Source organism: Chrysochloris asiatica, unplaced genomic scaffold (genome assembly GCF_000296735.1).
Source record: "Chrysochloris asiatica unplaced genomic scaffold, ChrAsi1.0 scaffold00245, whole genome shotgun sequence".
NCBI classification, from domain to species: domain Eukaryota; kingdom Metazoa; phylum Chordata; class Mammalia; order Afrosoricida; family Chrysochloridae; genus Chrysochloris; species Chrysochloris asiatica.
This window is the reverse complement of record NW_006408763.1, coordinates 970,885-990,641: the sequence shown is the minus strand read 5'-3', so window position 1 is coordinate 990,641 and position 19,757 is coordinate 970,885. Positions and strand designations below refer to the sequence as shown.

The 19,757-nt window shown below is 47.3% G+C and overlaps 1 protein-coding gene across 2 annotated transcripts in view; it reads right to left on the bottom strand.

Annotated features, from left to right (window-relative positions):
- The window catches only part of KCNIP3 (Kv channel interacting protein 3, calsenilin), a 133,429-nt gene that overhangs the window by 44,571 nt on the left and 69,101 nt on the right, over positions 1 to 19,757 (bottom strand). The window contains exon 1 of one of the 2 annotated variants that reach the window (XM_006873519.1): positions 9,092 to 9,194. The exons of the other annotated variant lie outside the window; for it this stretch is intronic. Within the exon in view, the coding sequence (XP_006873581.1) occupies positions 9,092 to 9,194 (103 nt within the window). Of the gene's footprint in view, positions 1 to 9,091; positions 9,195 to 19,757 lie in introns of those variants that run through there. 2 annotated transcript variants of the gene reach the window in all.

Genomic DNA, 19,757 nt, shown 5'->3' with positions numbered 1-19,757 from the left:
TAAAAAAAAAAAAAAAAAGTCAGAGACCTTACAACCTATACTCCAGAGGACAGCAGTGGTCCCCAAACTTGATTTGCTAAGGCATATGCAGCTGTGTCCACCTCCAAGTTTCGGACTTTCTAGGTCCAGTGGGGGCCAGAGAATCTGCATTTCTAACAAGTTTCCAAGTGATGCTGGCCTAGGGGTCATACTCTGAGAACTTTGAGAATCTCAACACTGGCTGTATATAAGAGTCACCTGGGAAAGCTTTTAACAATTCCATGACCCAGTCTCCATTGACAGAGAACCCAAACCAAACGTACTGCCATCAAGTCAATTCCGATTCATAATGACATTATGTGGGTTTCCAAGACTAAAATCTGTACTGGGGCAGACAGCTTCATCTTTCTTCAACAGAGCAGCTGGTAGGTTGGAACTGCCAACCTGGCAGTTAGCACAATGCCCAATCCACAGTGCCACCAGGGCTCCACAGCGATTTGGAATGAACTATCCTGGAGTGGACACAGTTGGATTTTCTTTTTAAACTCTCCAAACGATTTTGATCTGCAGCCTGTTAAAGAGTGACTGGAGAGAACAAACAAGATGGCGGAGAGGGTGGAAGTGAAGTGAGGAGCTCCGTCAGCAACAACACAGAATACCGGACCAAGTAGGCTCAGGGGATGGTGCCAGAACTCTGAACCACATATACAGGAATATTTAGAAGCTTGGAAGTCTTACAGCTAGGGGAATTTGTAGCAGAAGCAAGAAATCCATTGCTTTCAAATTCAAGACTTGCTGGCAACCACATTGGTTTACTGGTGAGTGGAAGAGAGAGAAAGGCAGCAATGGAGAAATGGGCTGAGTGTAACCACAGTTCATTGACTCCCATTGACCTGAGGATGTGAGAGAGAAGAGGAAGGGCTGGTTGGTCCAAAGTGTGGTAAGACCTGAGGACACTTGAGCCCATGGACAAGGACATAGCCACAGAGGGCTACAGCTGAGAGTGAAGCATTCAGTTGATATGAAGTGAGGGAAGATGCACAAGAACACCCAAACTTGCAGACAATACGCATTTGACCTAACCTCGATGGCTCGATAATCAGAACTCGACTAGAGGAAGATTACCAAAAAAAAAAAAAAAATTTTTTTTGATAAAGGAAACAAGAGTAAATTGCTGCAATTTGATGAAACTGACCTATACTCAGAGAGGTTGTGGTGGTGGTTATGTGCCACGGAGTCGGTTCCGACACATAGCGACCCTGTACAGGGTTTCCGAGGCTGTAAATCTTTACAGGAACAGAAAGCCTCATCTTTCTCCAGCGGAACAGCTGGCAGTTTCAAACTGCTGACCTTGAGGTTAGCAGCCTGATTCGTAACCACTACGCTACCAGAGCACCTCATACTCAGAGAGGTAGTTACTCTAAATACCAACAGAGAGAGTCTTCACATCAAGTATCAATGCTATCCCCTCTGTACACAGGGTAGATAGGGATGGGCAACCTAGACATTGGCTACCTAAAATGAGGGGGTGATAAAGGCACGAAGTGACTGGCTTACAAGGTTTCAGGAGGGAGTTTAATTTAAGATTATGCGGGGGGTGGGGGGGAAGAAAGAGTACCCACAGAATAGATTTCATCTTGTCTAGATGGGTCTGGTGAAAAGAGATGTGGATAAGATTCGTAAGATTCAATAGTGAATAATTGTCATCATGACTAATTGCAACTGTCACAGTTGTAAAGGTAGCAGTTTTGTAACGAAAACAGGGGAGTGGTTAATCTTACAGTCCATAAACAGAGGACCCTAGGACCATCAAGAGAGGTACGCACAAGCAGAATGCAGGACCTTATCCAGAGAAGCAGAGACGCTGGAGACGTTGGCAGAGATGGGGGCATGGAGAGAGGAAGTGGCTGAGGACTCTAGATTCATGGACTAAAAAGAGAGGGACTAAGAGCTGGTGGCCAGGAGGCAGACTTGCAGAATGTGCCCTTTGGAGGTGTAAATTATTACATATGCCTGAGTGTTTTTTGTTTTTGTTTTTTAAAAGCTAAAGTGGATAGAGAGAAATACTGTTAATTGATGATGGTACATAGAGGGGATTATAATCATTGTAATGAAACAAGGTGTATGATTTGTTTAATGTAATACTGATGATATGCCCTGTAAACTTTCACTCAATCCACAACAAAAACCTTAAAAAAAAAAAAAAAAAGAATGACTGGAATCCCTGGATGGTACAAATGGTTAACTCACTCAGTTGCTTACCAAAAGATTGGTGCCTCATTCCACCCAGAAACAAATGCGATAGAAATGCCTGGAGATCCATTTTAGAAAACTCAGCCTGACAGGCAGAACACAGTTCTAATCTGACACACACAAGGGTACCATGAGTAGAAATTTACAAGATGGCAACTGGGTGGCCCTACACAGAGGAGGTACGTGCTCAGACCCATGCAGGCCCTCCAACATGACCTCTACCAAAGTTCCAAGGGCGAGTCAGAGACCCCAACCTTCAAACCTTTTGGGGATTTGAACTTCCTTTGAGAACATTATTTCAGCACTCCAGGAAAAAACAAAACAAAACAAATACATAGCCTTGCCCATGATTTCAAGGACTGTATGGACTTCTTTAACCTGAGGGTGCGTTGTTAATTAAACATGAAGTGCTAGGCACCACTTAAAGACACAGTAGTTGATCAAGGCCCACATCCCAGTCCAGTTCCTATGGGGTTTCCAAACCAATCTAAGATCTTCATGGTGGACTGCTGGGCCATCCCAACAGCTCCAGGTTCTTATACCTTTGCCATAGCAAGGTTGATAAGAAATAAGCAGCTACTTCATCTCCGATATTCCATGGGTCGTTGGGGAGAAGAATAATCCTGATCAAGCAGACAGAATATGGCCACTCCCATAGGAGTTAATCACACTGAAGGTGGTCTGATCTCCTACTAAGCCTGAACCCTGAGGCCTCATCTGTCCAAGGAGTCGGGATGGTCAAATGACCAGCCTAGGCCCAACCCCCTTGTCCTGGATCAAGCGGCTGGCTCCCTAGTTGATTAATGCTCAGTAGAAGTCAAAGAACTAAAGAGGTGAAGAAAAAATTCAAGCCTTAAATTGAGTTGCAATGTTGAAGGATTCTATGGGCAAAATAAGGAGCTCTGGTAGCGTTGCTGTTGTTGTCAAGTGCCGTCGAGTTGATTCCAACCCATAGCGACCCTGTATAGGGTTTCCAAGGAGCAGCTGGTGAGCTTGAACCGCCGACCTGGTAGCGTAGTGGTTACAAATCGGGCTGTGAACCTCAGGGTCAGCAGTTCAAAACTATCAGCTGTTCCGTGGGAGAAAGAAGAGGCTTTCTGCTCCTGTAAAGATTTACAGCCCCGGAAACCCTGTACAGGGTCGCTATGAGTCGGAACCGACTCCACGGCACATAACAACAATGGGCAAAATATTGAATGATGCTGGAAGTATCAAAAGATGAAGGGATACACAGGGCCACTGTACCAAAAAGAACTGGTCAATGTTCAACCATTTAGGGAATTAGCAAATGATCAAGAACCAGTGGTATTGAAGAAGGAAGAAGTCTAAACTGCACTGAAGGCATTACTGAAAAACATGGAATTGCCAGAATGCCAAGTGCACTGTTTCAATAAATGGATGCAACACTGGACGCACTCACTAGTCTATGCCAAGAAGTTTGGAAGACAGCTAGCTGGCCAAATAACTGGAAGAGATCCATAGTTGTGCTCACTCCAAATGAAACACAGACATTATCAAACAGTATCATTAATCATATGCAAGTAAAATTTTGTTGAAGATACTTCAAAAATGGTTGTAGCAGTCCATCAACAGCAAACTGCCAGAAATTCAAGTTGAATTCAAAAGAGGATGTGGTATGAGGGATATCATACTAGGAAGACATTTACCTATATTTTATTGACAATGTGTGGATCATAACAAATTAATGAGGATCATAACAAACTATGGATAACATTGTGAAAAATGGGAATTCCAGAACACTCAATTGTGCTTATATGGATCCTGTTCATAGACTACAAGGCAGTTGTTCAAACAGAACAAGGGGATGCTGAATGGTATAATATCAAGGACGGTGTGCATCAAAGTTGTATCCTTTCAACATACTTATTCAGTCTTTATGGTGAGTAAACAACTCAAGAAACTGGACTATAAGAAGATGAACATGACATTAGGATTGAGGGTATGCAGATGATACAACCTTGCTTGTTGAAAGTGAAGAGGATTTGAAGCACTTATTGATGAATATCAAAAACTACAGCCTTCTGTATGGAGTATACCTCAACATATTGAAAACAAAATTCCTCGTAACTGGACCAATAAATATTATGACGAATGGAGAAAATAATGAAGTTGTCAAGGGTTTCATTTTACTTGGATCTACAAGCACTGCCCAAAGTCCTGGTGTGGCGCTGTGGGTAAATACGTCAGACTGCAAAGCCATTTGACTTCAAGGTCAGTAGTTCAAGCTCACCAGCTGCTCCTTGGAAACCCTATACAGGGTTACTATGGGTCGGATATGACTCAATGGCACTTCACAACAACAACAACATGCATGTTAAAGCTGGACAATGAATAAAGAAGAACAAAGAAGAATTGATGCCTTTGAATTATAAAGCTGGTGAATGTGATACAGTGAATTACTTAATACTGCTCTTCTAGCAATAGTCTTTGTGTTTGTTGTTATTAAGTGCTGTCAAGTTGTGCTTATCCTACAGCGCCACGCCAGGGCTCGTAACTCCCACCAAAGAACTAAGCTGTTCTTATTGTTGTTACTAAGTGCCGTGGAGTTGGTTCTGACTCACAATAACCCTGTACAGGGTTTCCGAGGCTGTAAATCTTTGCGGGAGCAGAAAGCCTCACCTTTCTCCACAGAAGTGGCTGGTGGGCTCTAACTGTCAACCTAACCACCAGGTGGGACTATACAAATAGGGTGTGTGGGACTCTAACCTGAGGAATGATCAATTTTGTCATTCTTCTAGGTTTAAAATGAGCCATCTCAGAAGCAGCAAATAGAGTGGGGATGGGAGTCTCACTTCTATCAAGAAAGAAGAACCAGGAGTAGAATGTGTCTTTGGACCTTGAGATCCCTGTGTGCTGAACCTCTTGATCCAGGAGACAGAGGGCTGTGACATCAGAGGAGTGGCAGAGGAACCGTGGTGGCAGAACCAAGAGCCGAGGACAGAGATGGGCTTTCCTGCCACAGAGCATGAACGCTGAGTAGCTTTAGGCAGGAGGCTTGCTTGAAGAGTGAGATGTCTCTAAGCCAACCTATGGGGCTACATCTGAGCATCTTTGGGCTGAAGTTTACTAAGGTTGAGTGGAGTGCCTTTTTGGCACTTATCAGCAATGCTATAAGAGCTTTGTAACATTGTCTGAGCAGGACAGAAGCCAATGGGAGGCCTGTCTGAGAACATGCTGACAAGAAGCTGTCCTGACGAAATAACTGTACTCTGAGCATTTCTGATCCTGAATTTCCCTAATATATCCCATAACTGTGAGTTCTATTGCCTAGCAGTTCTGTGTGACCATTGCAAACCCAGCAGAGCCGTAGAGTGCTTGGGAGGGATGGTTGGTATCAGAATTGGTAAAAAAGGTTGGAAGGTGAAAGCATGTCTGATTTCCTGGAGTCGACCTGGGCTGATACTCAGAGATGTGAGGTCAGAGGAGGTCAGATGTGGCCCCCATGCCATTTTGACAGTGACTATGGAGTCTTGGTGTGGCGCTGTGGGTTAATGCGTCAGACTGCAAAGCCGTGTGAACTGCAAGGTTGGCGGTTCAAGCTCACCAGCTGCTCCTCGGAAACCTTATACAGGGTCGCTATGGGTTGGAACCGACTTGACGGCACTTCACAACAACAACATTGAGTACCTTATGGACTACCAGAAGAATGAACAAATCTATCTTGGAAGAAGAATGTCCCTTAGAAGTGAGGATGGTGAGACTTTGTCTTACTTACTTGGGTAATGTTATTAAGATGTAATCACCAGTCCCTGGAAAAGGCCAGCATACTTAGTAAAGTAGAAGGTCAGCACTAAAAGAGGAAGACCTCCAACAAGATGAACTGACACAGTGACCACAACAACAGGCTCAAACATAGCAGTGACTATGAGGATGGCACAGGGTCGGACGGTGTTTGTTCTGTGTGGCATGGGGTCACTATGAGTTGGAACCAACTCGTGGCACCTAACAACAACAAGAGAAATGGTTAGGGTGACTCCCTCAACCAAAGACAGAGGGGGACTCAAGGCAGAGAGATGACGGCCTTTCCATTTCTTTTATCTACTTCTAGATGGTTGCATTCCTAAAACCCAAATCCATTAGTTCATAACACTCCCAGGAGTATCATAACTAGTCTTTTACAGATGAGTGATACCATGGCTCAAAGAGGGCACAAGACACATCCAAACACACATGTGCATGGTTGGAGGGGCGGTGAGGACAGATCTCCCATGCAGGCTGGGGTAGGAGGGCCTGGACTCCCACCAGACCACCTGGCAGTCCTAGACACTGCCCTCAGAGGCACTGTCCCACATCCACTTGGAACATCTGGAATTCACAGTTCCCTCCCTCTGATCCAAGCTGGGGAAAGTCCGGTTTGAGTGAAAGGACATTTCCACCCATGAATGGGTTGTTATTACACATATTCACTCTCTTGCACATTAGCGTGCTAGTGATGGTTCACAATGTCTGCATGTTTATGACACGCCTAGAATGGAGCTGGGAGTCATTACAGCCGCATTTACTGGCTAAAGCCTTGCCACAGCTCTCCAGGGCAGGTTTTAGTGTTACTGGTGTTGTTGTTAGGTGCCATCGAGTTGGTGCCGACTCATAGCGACCTTATGCACAGCAGGAAGAAACACTGTCCGGTCCTGGGCCAACCTCACTGTCCTTGCCACGCTTGAGCCCATTGATACTGCCACTTGGCCAATCCATCTTGCTGGGGGTCTTCCTCTTTTTCTCTGACCCTCCACCTTACCAAACATGATATCCTTCAACAGCATTATTAGCCCTTCTTTATAGATGGTGAAACTGAAGCTCAGAAAGGTTAAGGGATTTTTACAGCCAGTGTATATAGGTGAGAGGATAGATCCCAGGTCAGATCTGGCTGACTCTGAAGCTCTATGCTGTTTCTTTCCACTGTGCTAAGACTCTGTAACCCCAAGGAGTGGAACATGCTCCAGAATAAAAGGAAACTCATTCAGCTTGAAGTGGATGTTTATAGCAGCTATTACTAAAAAAGCTCTGGTGGCACAGTGGTTAAGCACTCATCTGTGAACCAAAAGATTGGCGGTTTGAATCCAGCAGCTGCTATATAGGAGGAAGATGTGGCAGTCAGCTTCAGTAAAGAGGTAATTCGACTCTGTCCTGTGAGGTTGCTGTGAGTTGGAACTGGCTCAGAGGTGATGCATTTGGTTTGGTTGGATGCATATTGCCCACTTTGCAAAGAAATCCCTTCTCTTTAGAAATCACTAAGGCAAACTTCAGACTGTCCTGGACTGTGAGTCAGGGTCAGTTAGGAAGGTTTTGCAGTGAGACTGACAGGGTGCCTCTGCCCCTGGTGGTCCCAGGAAGCCTGGAAGAGCAATGGAGGTCACAGCTGTCCTGGGCACCAACCAAAACCCCACCCCCACACCAGGCATCAGGAAGGAAAAGGACCTTATAAGTGGATGAAATTCCCAGCAGGGAGGCACGGATCCTCAGGAGCACAGAAGGACAGAATGCTCACCACACCCCCACCCCATCCCAAGAGCCTGTATTTCCCAATAAGGTTCCTATTACAGATCATCCTGCCAGAGTCAGGGTCTAGCCAAGTGCAGGCCCAGCTTAGGTTACTTTCCTCCCCAAAAGCTCAAGATGGTACCTCCCAGAAATGGGTTGAGCAAGTCCCTACTCACCGATGGTTTCTGGGGGACACGTGGTCATGGACTTCACGGGCCCCTGAAGACAGATGGAGGGAGGGCCTTGCTTCTGAACCTTGCGCCCTTCCTGCTCTCAGCAGTCCCTCGACAGGGTGTAAAAAGCACCTCCCTGCCTGACAGGTTGGGAGCAGCTCAGAGGGAAGGCAGTTTCTCCTGGCCTCTGGGTTTCAGGCCCAGCAGCTGGAGCCTGGCAAGGCCAGCAGAGCGCTGAGGCAGGCAGGAGCCCCGTCGTCCACGTAGAGGGCAGCAGGGGAGTACCGGTGACAGGAACAGGGCACGCTGGCCCCTTCCCCACCTCAGAGCTGGAGGGTTGAGACTGCTTCTTTGGAACTGCCAGGAGAGGAAGTTACATATCGAGTGGGTACCTGCCCACAAGTTGCTGGAAGGTATCACAGGGTTGGGAGTCGGGAGCCCCCAGGAAGCAGTCAGTGTCTAATTTAAGGGCAGATCTAGCTCCTAAGTTAATATTTTATTGGAACAGAAATGGCTGCGCCTGAGGATTTGGTTTCGGACCCCGGGGACCTGAGCTTTCTCTGCCTGGGGTGGGAAAACGGGACAAATGTCGCGCCCCATCACTTGGCAGGGGTTTCACATAATTAATTCGTCGCCTCCAGGCGCCTTGGCTGAGGGTCACCCTGTTATAAACCGCGTTATGCTCACTGAGAGAGGCTCGAACCAATCGGCCTAAGACGGCAGGAGAGGCTACTCGAGGAGTCATCATCCCAAACTCCGCGGCTTTGTCCCCTTTGAGGCTTCTAAAATAATGACCCCTCTCTGTCCTCTTAGTCCCAGGCATAGCTCTCAGGAGCTGGGAGAAGGCGGTGACCAAGGCTACCAAGACCGCGAAGCCCAACGCAGCGAAGCCCAGGGCGTGAGTGCAGACCCCTCCCACTAGACCGTCAAACCAAAACCAAACCCACAGCCTTTCAGTCGAGTCCTACTCATAACGACCCTATAGGCCTGAGTAGAACTGCCCCATAAGGGTTCAAATTCTGTCGATATTTACAGAAGCAGACTGCTACAGATTTCTCCCGCGGAGTGGCTGGTGCGCTCGAACCTCCGACTTTTCGTTTTGCAGTCAAGCGCAAAGTACAGTGCTCCTGTAGCAGACCGCTATCCCTGGAGAAAGGCTCCGGAGGGGCGGATTAGGCACGTATTACCTTCCATGGACATGGGCTCCAAGATGCCGAACTGCTTGAGGACGGCGATGAACAGCAACACCACCACCGCCATAGCGCATAGCTCCATGCCCTGGATGCCCATGGCGGCCCGGGCTGCCTGGGGCCGGGGCGCGCCCCTGGCCCGCGCGCTGCCTCAATAGGCACACGGGCTGGTACAGCACGCCCGGCCTCTCCGGGCGGCGTTGGTTCACATGCCCCTGGCAGGCGGGGTTACGGCGTCGGCGGGCTCGAGCCCCGCGGAGGGCGGCGACGGTGAGCAGGGCAGTCCCGGAGGCTGGACGCGGCAGGACTGCAGAGTCCGAGCGCAACTTTCCTAGTCACCCGCAAACTTCAAGGCGCGGCGGCGCGAAGCGTAACTTGGGCGGCCGGCGCGGGCTAGCGGCGCTTCCATGCTAGGCGCGGGCGCCGCGTCTATGTCGCCCCCTCTCCAGCGCCACGGGCGCGGGGGCGCAGGGGCGCGGCGGCAGCAGGGGTCCCAGACACTCTCGGCCGTCCCAGCCTCCATCGCGGCTCCCCGAGCGCTCATTGGCCTAGGCGCAGCGACCACACAGGGAGGTGCCCGCAGCTGCCCCCGGAAAGCGGGCGGAGGGAGGTGGCCCCTCCCTTCACGGTCCGGCCCCGGGACTGAGCTTGGCGCGTCGCCACGTCTACGGGTTCATCCCCGGGGAGGCCAGCGCGGTTGGCGGTTTCACTGAGTGGTTGGGGAGGGGCCCGAAGTCTGAGAGGAAGGGAGCCGCGCGACGTGCTATGCAGGGAATCATACTCCACTCTCCTTGAGTTGACCTCCTCGGGCAGGGGTGCTGAGCCGGGACACCGCCACCCTCTGCTTTACCCCTCCGACCCGAGCAGAGCTGGCATTTGAAGGGAAGCCCTCTCGCCCGGCGGTATTCTCCACAACCATAAACCCTTGGCCCGAGATTAAACTCTGCCGTTTTGGCCCTTTGATAACGAAGAATTTGGTACCCAAAGTTCTCCAGTTCTGGAAACCCGCGTGCTATCGGAGACTTTTAGGACAGCGTGTGTCTCTGGCTTTACAGTCTACAGTACGGAGTTCATATCCTAACTTTACTGCGTGACCTTGGTCAAATCGCTTTCACTGTAGGATTTACAGTCTCCTGGACGCCTGCCTATCAGCTGTGGGGAAGAGCGAAGCGGATGTAAAATGCTCAGCGCAGGCAAAGCAACAGTGTGCTAATTACTTTATGGATTGCGTTCTTCTCGCCCAGGAGCAAGAGTAGGGAAGCCGCAGAAAGGAAGAAGCTGGGAGCTGGGGCGGGGTCATGGGGGTTGGTAGAGGGACGGGGCGTGGTAAGGCGAAGCACTGGAGCGTCTGTGTCCCGAAGCTCAGGACCCGAGGACCAGAACCGTAACTCTCTGCTGCCCCCAGGCGGACCATGTGCATCCCAGGAGCCCCTGCCACCTCCTAACAAAGAGCGGAAAAAATGGGGGTTACTATGAACACCTCGTCTTTCCGCCCTCCGGATGCATTCATGGAAGGGGGAACCAAGCCCTATTTCGCTTCACACCTGTATGATCTCTGAAACTAGGGTCCGGACAATTGTGCCGTAGAGTCAATTCCGACTGATCGCGACCCTGTATAGGGTGTCCGAGGAGCAACTGCTGGGTTTGAACCGTCGATTTTACTGTTACAGTCCAGTGCTTATTCTACCGCGCAACACCAGGACTCCTAGACAATAGTAGGTTCCATTTATAGAGCCTCTGCTACCCACTGGGTCATCCAACAAATGTTAATTGAGCAAGCTCTTCCCCCAGGTGTAGAGCTCGATCCTAGGTCAGGTGGGAAACCGCAACGTGAAGCAACTGAGCGCCTTCCGCCTTCCCGGAGCTCCCGTATCTGGGCCAAACCTTCATGTTTACTTGTAATCCTTAAGAGGGCTTTCCCAGTGGGCATTCCTCTTCCCCCATTTTACACATAAGAATACCAAGATTCAGAAGATGAATTGGCAAAGGGAACACAGATAGAAAGCCACAGAGGCTTTGCCGGGGTAATGCACGGTTCCAGTGGAAACTCTAGGAGAAGAGAAGTCAGGAGTCCCTTTCGCCCTGCACGGTTCTACTTCATCATTTCAGACGTCTGAGAGTTACTTGAGACGTAGTTAGAGAAATGTAAGTATACAGCGTTTGGTTTCATTTCCTTCATGGACCCAGTGAGTCCCCACTGACCAAAGGGAAGAGTCTTAAGCAGAGAGACTAACCATGACACGAGAAAACAGTTTGTTGGTGCACAAGAGGCGCTGAAGTGTTTTAAAAATCTACTTAGGAGGCTGCTAGAGTCTCTTGCGATCTCATTTAGACTTAAGTGCTGAGCAAAATATAGCTGTGTCATAGCTGTTTTGCACCAAACCTAAACCAGTGGTCAGATTAGGAGACCAGCACCATCACCTACAAGGACTATTTCATTTCTCTAAACGTCAGTTTCCTCATCCATAAAATGGGGACAATAATCTGACCTCTGGGGGAGCTTGTAAGGATTTACCAGGGCTGGTATATGGCAGGGACTCTGATGGCCCCTTATGAGTAGGGCGTGCCTAGATGTACAGGGTAGCAGAAAAGTCAAGGGGGGCTAGAGAAGAGAACAAGCAAAAGAAGCTCTTCTGGGACTGGCATCCCCACCTACCCCTTGCCTCAGTTTCCCCCAGTGCTCCCAAGCATCTTCCCAATGAAAGCTTCAATGAGTGCCCATAAACACTGAACTATAAATGAGACATTGATCCCCTGGCTATACTGTGTAAAATATTAACAATGCCTAAGTGGGTACCAGCACTGAGAGCAGAATGTCCGCTCGGCATTAGCCGTCCGGGCCATGGGCCTAATGGATAGGAAGCCACCTCCCCTGCTCACTCACCAGCTTGGGGCCTGCCAGCTCTGAAACCAACCCAGGTCCACTGAGGCTGCAGTAAAGGCAATACCACAATTCCTTTCCCTGGGACCTGTAGAGAGACGCCAGCTGGCAATACCACCCCAGAGCCGGAGACAAGCCCCAATCCCATGCATTCCTCCTTAGATGTCCCTGGCTTCCCTCCCAGAGAGCCATGGGCTCTGGCCTGCATTCACCCCCTCTCCAACATCCCCATGCACCTGGGCTGGGTGCTAGTGTGCTTTCATAGGCTCCCTGACTTGGAGGGGGATGGGGTGGGGGCACTAGAGTGAGATCTTTGTAGAACAAGATGTGAGGGTTGTCACAGAGGTGGGGACAACAGTGAGGGGGCACTGTGGAGGGAGCAATTTGTTCTTCCTCAGTCAATAAGGGAAGGCTATGGTGGGGGAGGCTATGCCCTCACTTGAGGACTTCAGGATGACTGGGAAGCCATCGTGGGAGCTCTTCTGAGGCTGAAACCCATCTCTGCCCCTGCCTCAGTTTCCCCTGGTATCCCTGGGCATCTTCCCAGTTCCCAGTGAAAGTTTCAGTGACTGCACAGTTTTCAGAGACCCAGGCTGCTTTGGGGTCAGGGTGGGGGAATACACCTCAACCTTGAGCTCATGGTCTTTCTTTTACCTGGAATGGTGAAGACACCACTTCTGTTCTTCCTCCAGAATTTCCCAGCCCTGCTTCCCCCCTTCTCTGTACTCTTGCAGCCTGTGCTGTCTTAAATGATAGGGTTCCATGTTGTATTTTGGCTTTCTGCCCTCCATTTCCCCTGTCATTCTGTGCTCCTCTTACTTCTCACCACAGCTATACTGTGAGCTCCTGAGTGCTAGAACCTTGTCAGTTTAACCAAAAGTCACTGGATGCCCTCACCAGCTACCTGCCCAAGGATCCCAAAGGTCTTGTGACTCTACAGTGAGGAATTGTATTGGGTACATGATGTTCTGGGGACCCAGAAGTTGTTCCAGTCTCAACTTTCCTGGAACCAGCAGCCTTAGCGGGGTGGAAGAAGACCTCCCTTGGTTGTAGTGCATTTGGCTGGGCAAAACTGGCAGGCTTTTGTTGTTGTTAGTTGCCATTGAGTTGATTCTGACTCATGGCAATTCATGTGCAAAATTTAATTTATTTATCCTTTTTATGTTTTATAGGAACCAGACAGGGATGCCCAGGAGAGGAACTGCATGCCTCAAATCATTGCTTCTCAGGTGCCTCCCTGTGGATGTCTCAGGTCTCCTCAAACTTATTATATCCAAAACTGAACTATCCATCTTTCAATCTCCCAGCAGGCCCAAACCCTGGCTCTTATTCTGGTTCTGTCTGTTCCCACCCTTGCCCAGTCTATTACCAAGCCCTGGCACTATATCCTTTCTGCTTCACTACTATCAGTTCATCCAGGCCATCGCTCCTCTTCCTTGGGCTCCTGACATTAATCTCCAACACTTTTCTGCACCTCACTCTTGGCCTCTTTATCTTTTGCGTGTTCAGCAACCAGTGATCATTTCATAGCACGCTTATGCACAACACAAGGAAACACTACCGGGTTCTGTGCCATCCTCACAATCATTGTTAAACCTGAGCCACTTTACCTAACATGATATCCTTCAACAGGACTGATCCCTCCTGACAGTATGTCTGAAGTATGAGAGACAAAGTCTGGCCACCTTGGCTTCTAAGGAGCACTCTGGTTCTACTACTTCCAACACAGGTTTGTTTGCTATTCTCGCAGTCCATGGTATTTTTAATATTCTCCAACACCATAACTCAAATGCATCAAATTTTCTACAGTCTTCCTTATTCACTGCCCAACTTTCACATGCATATGTTGTTGTTGTTAAGTGCCGTAGAGTCAGCTTCTACTCATAGTGACCCTGCATAGAATTTCCAAGGAGAGGCTGATGAGATTGAACCGTAGACCTTGCGGTTCAAACTGACCTTGCAGTCCAGCACATTAACCCTCAGCACCACACCAGGACTCCTCACATGCATATAAGGCTATTGAAAATACCATGGGTTGAGTCAGGCACACTTTCGTCCTGACATCTTTGCTCTTGTATACTTTAAATAGGTCTTGGCAGCAAATTTGCCTAAGGCACTACATTTCATTTCTTGACTGCTGCTTCCATGAGTGTCGATGGTGGATCCAAGCAAAATGATGTCTTTGACAACTTCAACCATGATGTTATTTAATGGTCCAGTTTTGAGGAATTTTGTTTTCTAACATTCAGGTGCAACCTATACTGAAGGCTGTGGTCTTTGATCTTCATCAGTAAGTTCTCTTCATTTTCAAAAGGAAGGTTGTATCATCTGCATATGGCAGGTTGTTAATAAGTCACATCCAACCCTGATGCCAAATTCTTCTTCATGTAGTTTAGTTTCTCAGATTATTTGCTCAGCGTACAGATTGAATAAATACGGTGAAAGAACACAACCCTGATGTACACTTTTCCTGATTTTAAACTATTCAGTGTCCTCTTGTTCTCTATTCAAAGAACTGCCTCTTAGTCTATGTACAAGTTCCTCATGAGCACAATGAAATGTTTCAGAATACTCATACTCCTCAATGTGGTCCATAGTTATCATGATCCACACAGTTAAAAGTCATTGTTGGCATAGTCAATAAAGCACAGGCAAACATCTTTCTGGTATTCTCTGCTTTCAGCCAAGATCCATCTGACATCAGCAATGATATCTTTCATTCCACATCCTTGTCTGAATTAATCTTGAACCTCTGGCAGTTCTCTGTCAATGCATGGTTGAAACCATTTTTTAATCATTTTGAATAAAATTTTATTTGCATGTGATATTAATGATATTGTCCAAAGGTTTCCTCATTTCACTGGATCAAGCCTCTTTGAAATAGGCACAAATAGGTATCTCTTCCAATCAGTTGGCCAGGTAGCTGTCTTCCAAATTTCTTGGCATAGTTGAGTGAGTGCCTCCAGTGCTGCATTGGTTTGTTGAAAGATTTCAGTGTGTGTTCCATCAATTCCCGGAGCCTTGTTCTTTGCCAATGCCTTCAGTGCACCTTGGACTTCTTCCTTCAGTATCATTGGCTCTTGATCATATGCTACCTCTTGAAATGGTTGAGTATTGACCATTTCTTTGTGGCACAGTGACTCTGTAGTCCTTCCATCTTCTTTTGGTGCTTTCTGCATCATTCAATATTTTGCCCAAAGAATCTTGGGATTTCAAAGTTGATTCTTGAATTTTTTCTTCAGTTCTTTCAGTTTGAAAAAAGCTGAGTGTGTTCTTCCCTTTGGTTCTCTCACTCCAGATCTTTTCACATTTCATTAAAAATATTTGACTTTGTCTTCTTGAGCTGCCCTTTGAAATTTTCTGTTCAACTCTTTTACCTCATTTCTTCCATTTGCTTTAACATCTCTACACTGGAGAGCAAGTTTCAGAGTTACTTCTGACATCCATTTTGGTCTTTTCTTTCTTTCTTGCCTTTTTAATGACCTTTCACTTTCTTCCTATATGATGTTCTTGATGTCATCACACAACTCTTCTGGTCTTCCGTCATTAGTGTTTAATGCATCAAATCTGTTCTTAAGATGATCTCTAAATTTAGGTGGGATATGTTCAAGGTCATATTTTGGCTCTTGTGGACTTATTTTAATTTTCTTCAGCTTCGCCCTGAAATTGCATATGAACAACTGATGGTCTGTTCCACAGTCTGCCCCGGTCTTGTTTTGGCTGATGATATGGGGCTTTCCCAGTGTCTCCTTTCACAGATGGCGTCAATTTGGTTTCTATGTATTCCATCTGGTGAGGTCCACATGCAACAACCCCCAATTTCCTTTATAGAATCATCACCCCACACACATCTTGCCGTCTTCAATCCAGGGAATTTCAGAGGGTTGGCAATGTAATACTGGCTAATTGACACCACTCCCTGCTTTCCCACACTGTCACCACAGTGTTTGGGCTAGGGAAGGACATAGGCTTGGAGCCAGGCCAATGAGAGCCCTCCATGGGACTGCTTCTGGGCCGGTGCAGGAGTGGGATAATCTCTTCTGAAAGAAGAACAAAAGATGGAGAAAAAGAGACGAAGTCCAATTGACAATGCTATATGCCTGGATCAAGCGACACCTGAAGACACATCTGAATCTATATCTTTCAGTTACGTGAGTCAATACATCCCTCTTTTGTTGCTTAAGCTGATTATAATTGAGTTGCTCTTCCTTGCTACCAAGAGGGTTCTGATGAACACATTCCTCATTACCCATAGAGCAAAGGTCAAAATGCTAAGCAAGGTCTACAGTAAGAGTAGTTGGCATCTACAGAACACTTACTATGTGCCAGGCATTTCAACACGACTCATTGTATTCATTCCTCATGGTTTCTGATGGGGTTTGTTGTTGTTAAGTGCTACCAAGTCATAGCTAACCTGTATAGCGTTTTCAAAGCTATAAACCTTTGCCGGAACAGAAAGCCTCAGCTTTCTCTTGAGGAGCAGCTGGTGGCCTCAAACTGCTGACCTTGTGGTTTGCAGTCCAGTGCTTATCATACAGAGCCACTGTGCTGCCCACAATAAGGTAGGGAATTGATAAAAGGAAGAAATCAAAGCACAATGAGGTTAATGCTTTCCTTGGACTCCCACAGTTGATAAATCACATTGTTAGGATTTAAACCCAAGTAGTCTGGCTCCAGAGCCTGTAAGTTTAATTTAACACTACCCTGCCCCTACATTCTGTGAGGGTCTGACTCCTCCTCCTATGCCCTAATCACATGACCCTAGCCACATTATCCAGATTTATACGATTCCTGAATTTTGGATCACAAGCTGTGAGATTTCATGAAAGATGAATACCCCCAAAACATCTCAATGCAGCCCCCAATCATCCAGTTCCTGAATTTGGCTAGGGAGAGTTCTGATTCTCGTGACATTTATGTTTGCAATTTTTGCCCTACAGGACTTAACTGGGATGTGCCAATGTGTACTATGGGTTTCTCACTGTTCCTTGATCTCCCTTCTGGGAGTGGTGGTATGTGTTATATACATACCATATATGTATATCACATACATGAAGGATGTGCACAGGTATTTACTGAAAGACAGTTGTAGAGTCCCCTAGTCATCCACCAAAATCCATTCTACCCTATAAGAGTGATAGAGTTGCTTCTGGACACATGTGGCTAGGGACCACATTTCCAAAAGCCTCATGGCCTTGGCATGTGACTAAATTCTCTACAGTGGAGTGTGGTCAGAGGTGATGTGTGTTACGTCTAGGCAGAGGCTCTAAAGATTTGGGTATGGATTCTCCTTCCTCTTCCCACAACCAAAGCCCAGTCATGGCAGTGACTAGATTAACCATACACATAATGGCACAGCTCTAGGAGTTAAGCAGAGAGAGCCACGAAGTGGAAGTTACTTACTCCCTGAATGTCTGTGTGGAGCAGAGCCAACAACCAACCTAAATTCTTACTTCAAAATTTTTATATGAGAGAGAAATAAATATTTTTTTGTCTTTAACACCTCTGGATTTTCAGATCTTACTGTTACAGCACATGATCTACCCGAATGAACAGAAACAACAACCTACAGTATGCAGATGATACAACCTTGCTCACTGAAAGTGAAAAAGAACTTGAAATGCTTGTTGATGAAGATCAAAGACTTCAGTATGGATTGCATCTCAATGTAAAGAAAACAAACATCCTCACAACTGGACCAATAAGTGTTGTTGTTGTTGTTGTTAGGGGCCATCAAGTTGGTACCGACTCATAGTGACCCTATGCACAACTGAACGAAACACTGCCCAATCCTGGGCCAACTTCACAGTTGTTGCCATGCTTGAGCCCATTGATGCTGGGGCTCTTTGCCAATCCATCTCGCTGGGGGGTCTTCCTCTTTTTCTCTGACTCTCCCTCCACCCTACCAAACATAATATCCTTCTCCAGTGACTGGTCCCTCCTGACAATATGTCCGAAGTACAAACAACATCATAATGAATGGAAAAAAGATTGAAGTTGTCAAAGACTTCAATTTGCTTGGATCATTTTCCATAATCATTGCTTATGGAAGCAGCAGTCAAGAAATCAAACAACACATTGCATTAGTCAAATCTGCTACAAAAGACTTCTGTAAAGTGTTTAAGAGCAAAGATGTCAGCGTGAGGTTTTTTCAGTGGTTTCATATGCATGTGTGAAAGTTGGACAATGAATTAGGCAGATCAGAGAAGAATCAATGAATTTTAATTAGGGTGTTGGCAAAGTTTATTGAAAGTGCCAGAAGAGCAAACAAATGTGTCTTGGAAGAAGTACAGCCAGAATGCTCCTTAGAAGCAAGGATAGAAAGACTTTGTCTCTTGTACTTTGGACACATTATAAGGAGTGCAGTTCCTGGAGAAGGACATCATGCTTGGAAATGTAGTGGATCAGCGTAAAAGAGGAAGACCCCTAACGAGATGGCTTGACACAGTGGCAGCAACAAAGACTCAAACATCACAACTGAGAGGATGGTGTCTCTGGACCCGGCAGGGTTTGGTCCATTGTACATAGGTTCACTATGTGTCAAAACCAATTTGAAAGCATTTAACAACAACAAGAGCCAGGTGCCTATGTGACCTCAGTCCATCTTGACCTTAACCCTTTGAAGTAAGTATTACCGTCCCATTTCACAGATGAGAAAACCAAGTCCTATGTTATATGAGTTGCCCACAGATACTTAAGCTTCTAAGTGAGGACAGGCTAACTGCTCTAACTAAGGAGCCCCTACTCTCTGTGTCTTGACTCAAATTGGTTTCTTGCTCAGGTCATAGTCCAATGTAAGTTGAGTGGCTTTCTTCTGAGTGGTGACTCAGAGACTCAGGCTCTATTCATTCTGTGGTGTCAACATCTTTACCCCATGGCCTTCCAGGTTGCTGTAGAAGGAGAATCTGAGTAGAGGGTGGCACATGGGAGACTTTCATGGACTTGGTGGCAGTGGTGTGGGTCTCCTCTGCCCCTTTTCCATTGGCCCAACTCATCCCTTAATCAAGGTTGCTGGATGTGTGGTCTAATGGGTGCTCAGGAAGGAGACCAGGGGTGTAGTGGGTAAGTAGTTGGCTCAACCTGAGCACTCAACTCTGGGCCTATGTCCTTAACCTTGTACTGCCACCTCCCATGCAATGGAGGAGCTAGTCACCTAAAGGGCACAACAGGTAATGGGGATGGCTCAGATGGAGGGTGGGGAAGGAACAACAGAGCCCGGAAGACCAGTGACCAGGATGTGAAGGTCTCAGCACCAGCCCGAGGTGTCTGGATGTGTCCTGAGGGCCACTGACAGGCTTTATGCTGGCAAGTGTGTGGGCAAGTCTGGGTGCCAGAGAGATAAGGTTGCAGTGGGGGAGTTATGGCGGTAGGGAAACCAGGCCAGAAGGTCCTGTGAGCAGCCCAGGGGTCCTGGTGACTCCGGGTGGAGTTGGTGAGAGCTGAGTCTCTGGACTCCTGCTCCAATGCCCATTGTGAGGATGGTACAGGACCAGGCAGGGTTTCTGTTGTGCATAGCGTTACTATGAATCAGAACCAACCTGACACCACCTAGCAGCAACAACAGACAAACTCCACATGTGGCTGAGGAGATACACCTGAAACAGGGCCTAAATGGAGCTCTGTAAAGAGGGAGGATGTAAGGAGTAGACTAGAGCAGTCTACGGTATGTTATGTTAATGCCATTCTCATTATGGGTACTCTATGAGTCTGTCTGTCGTGCTGTGGTGGATTGAGTTGCTGTGATTCTGAGGGCTATACCACCGGTGTTTTGGATAACCAGCA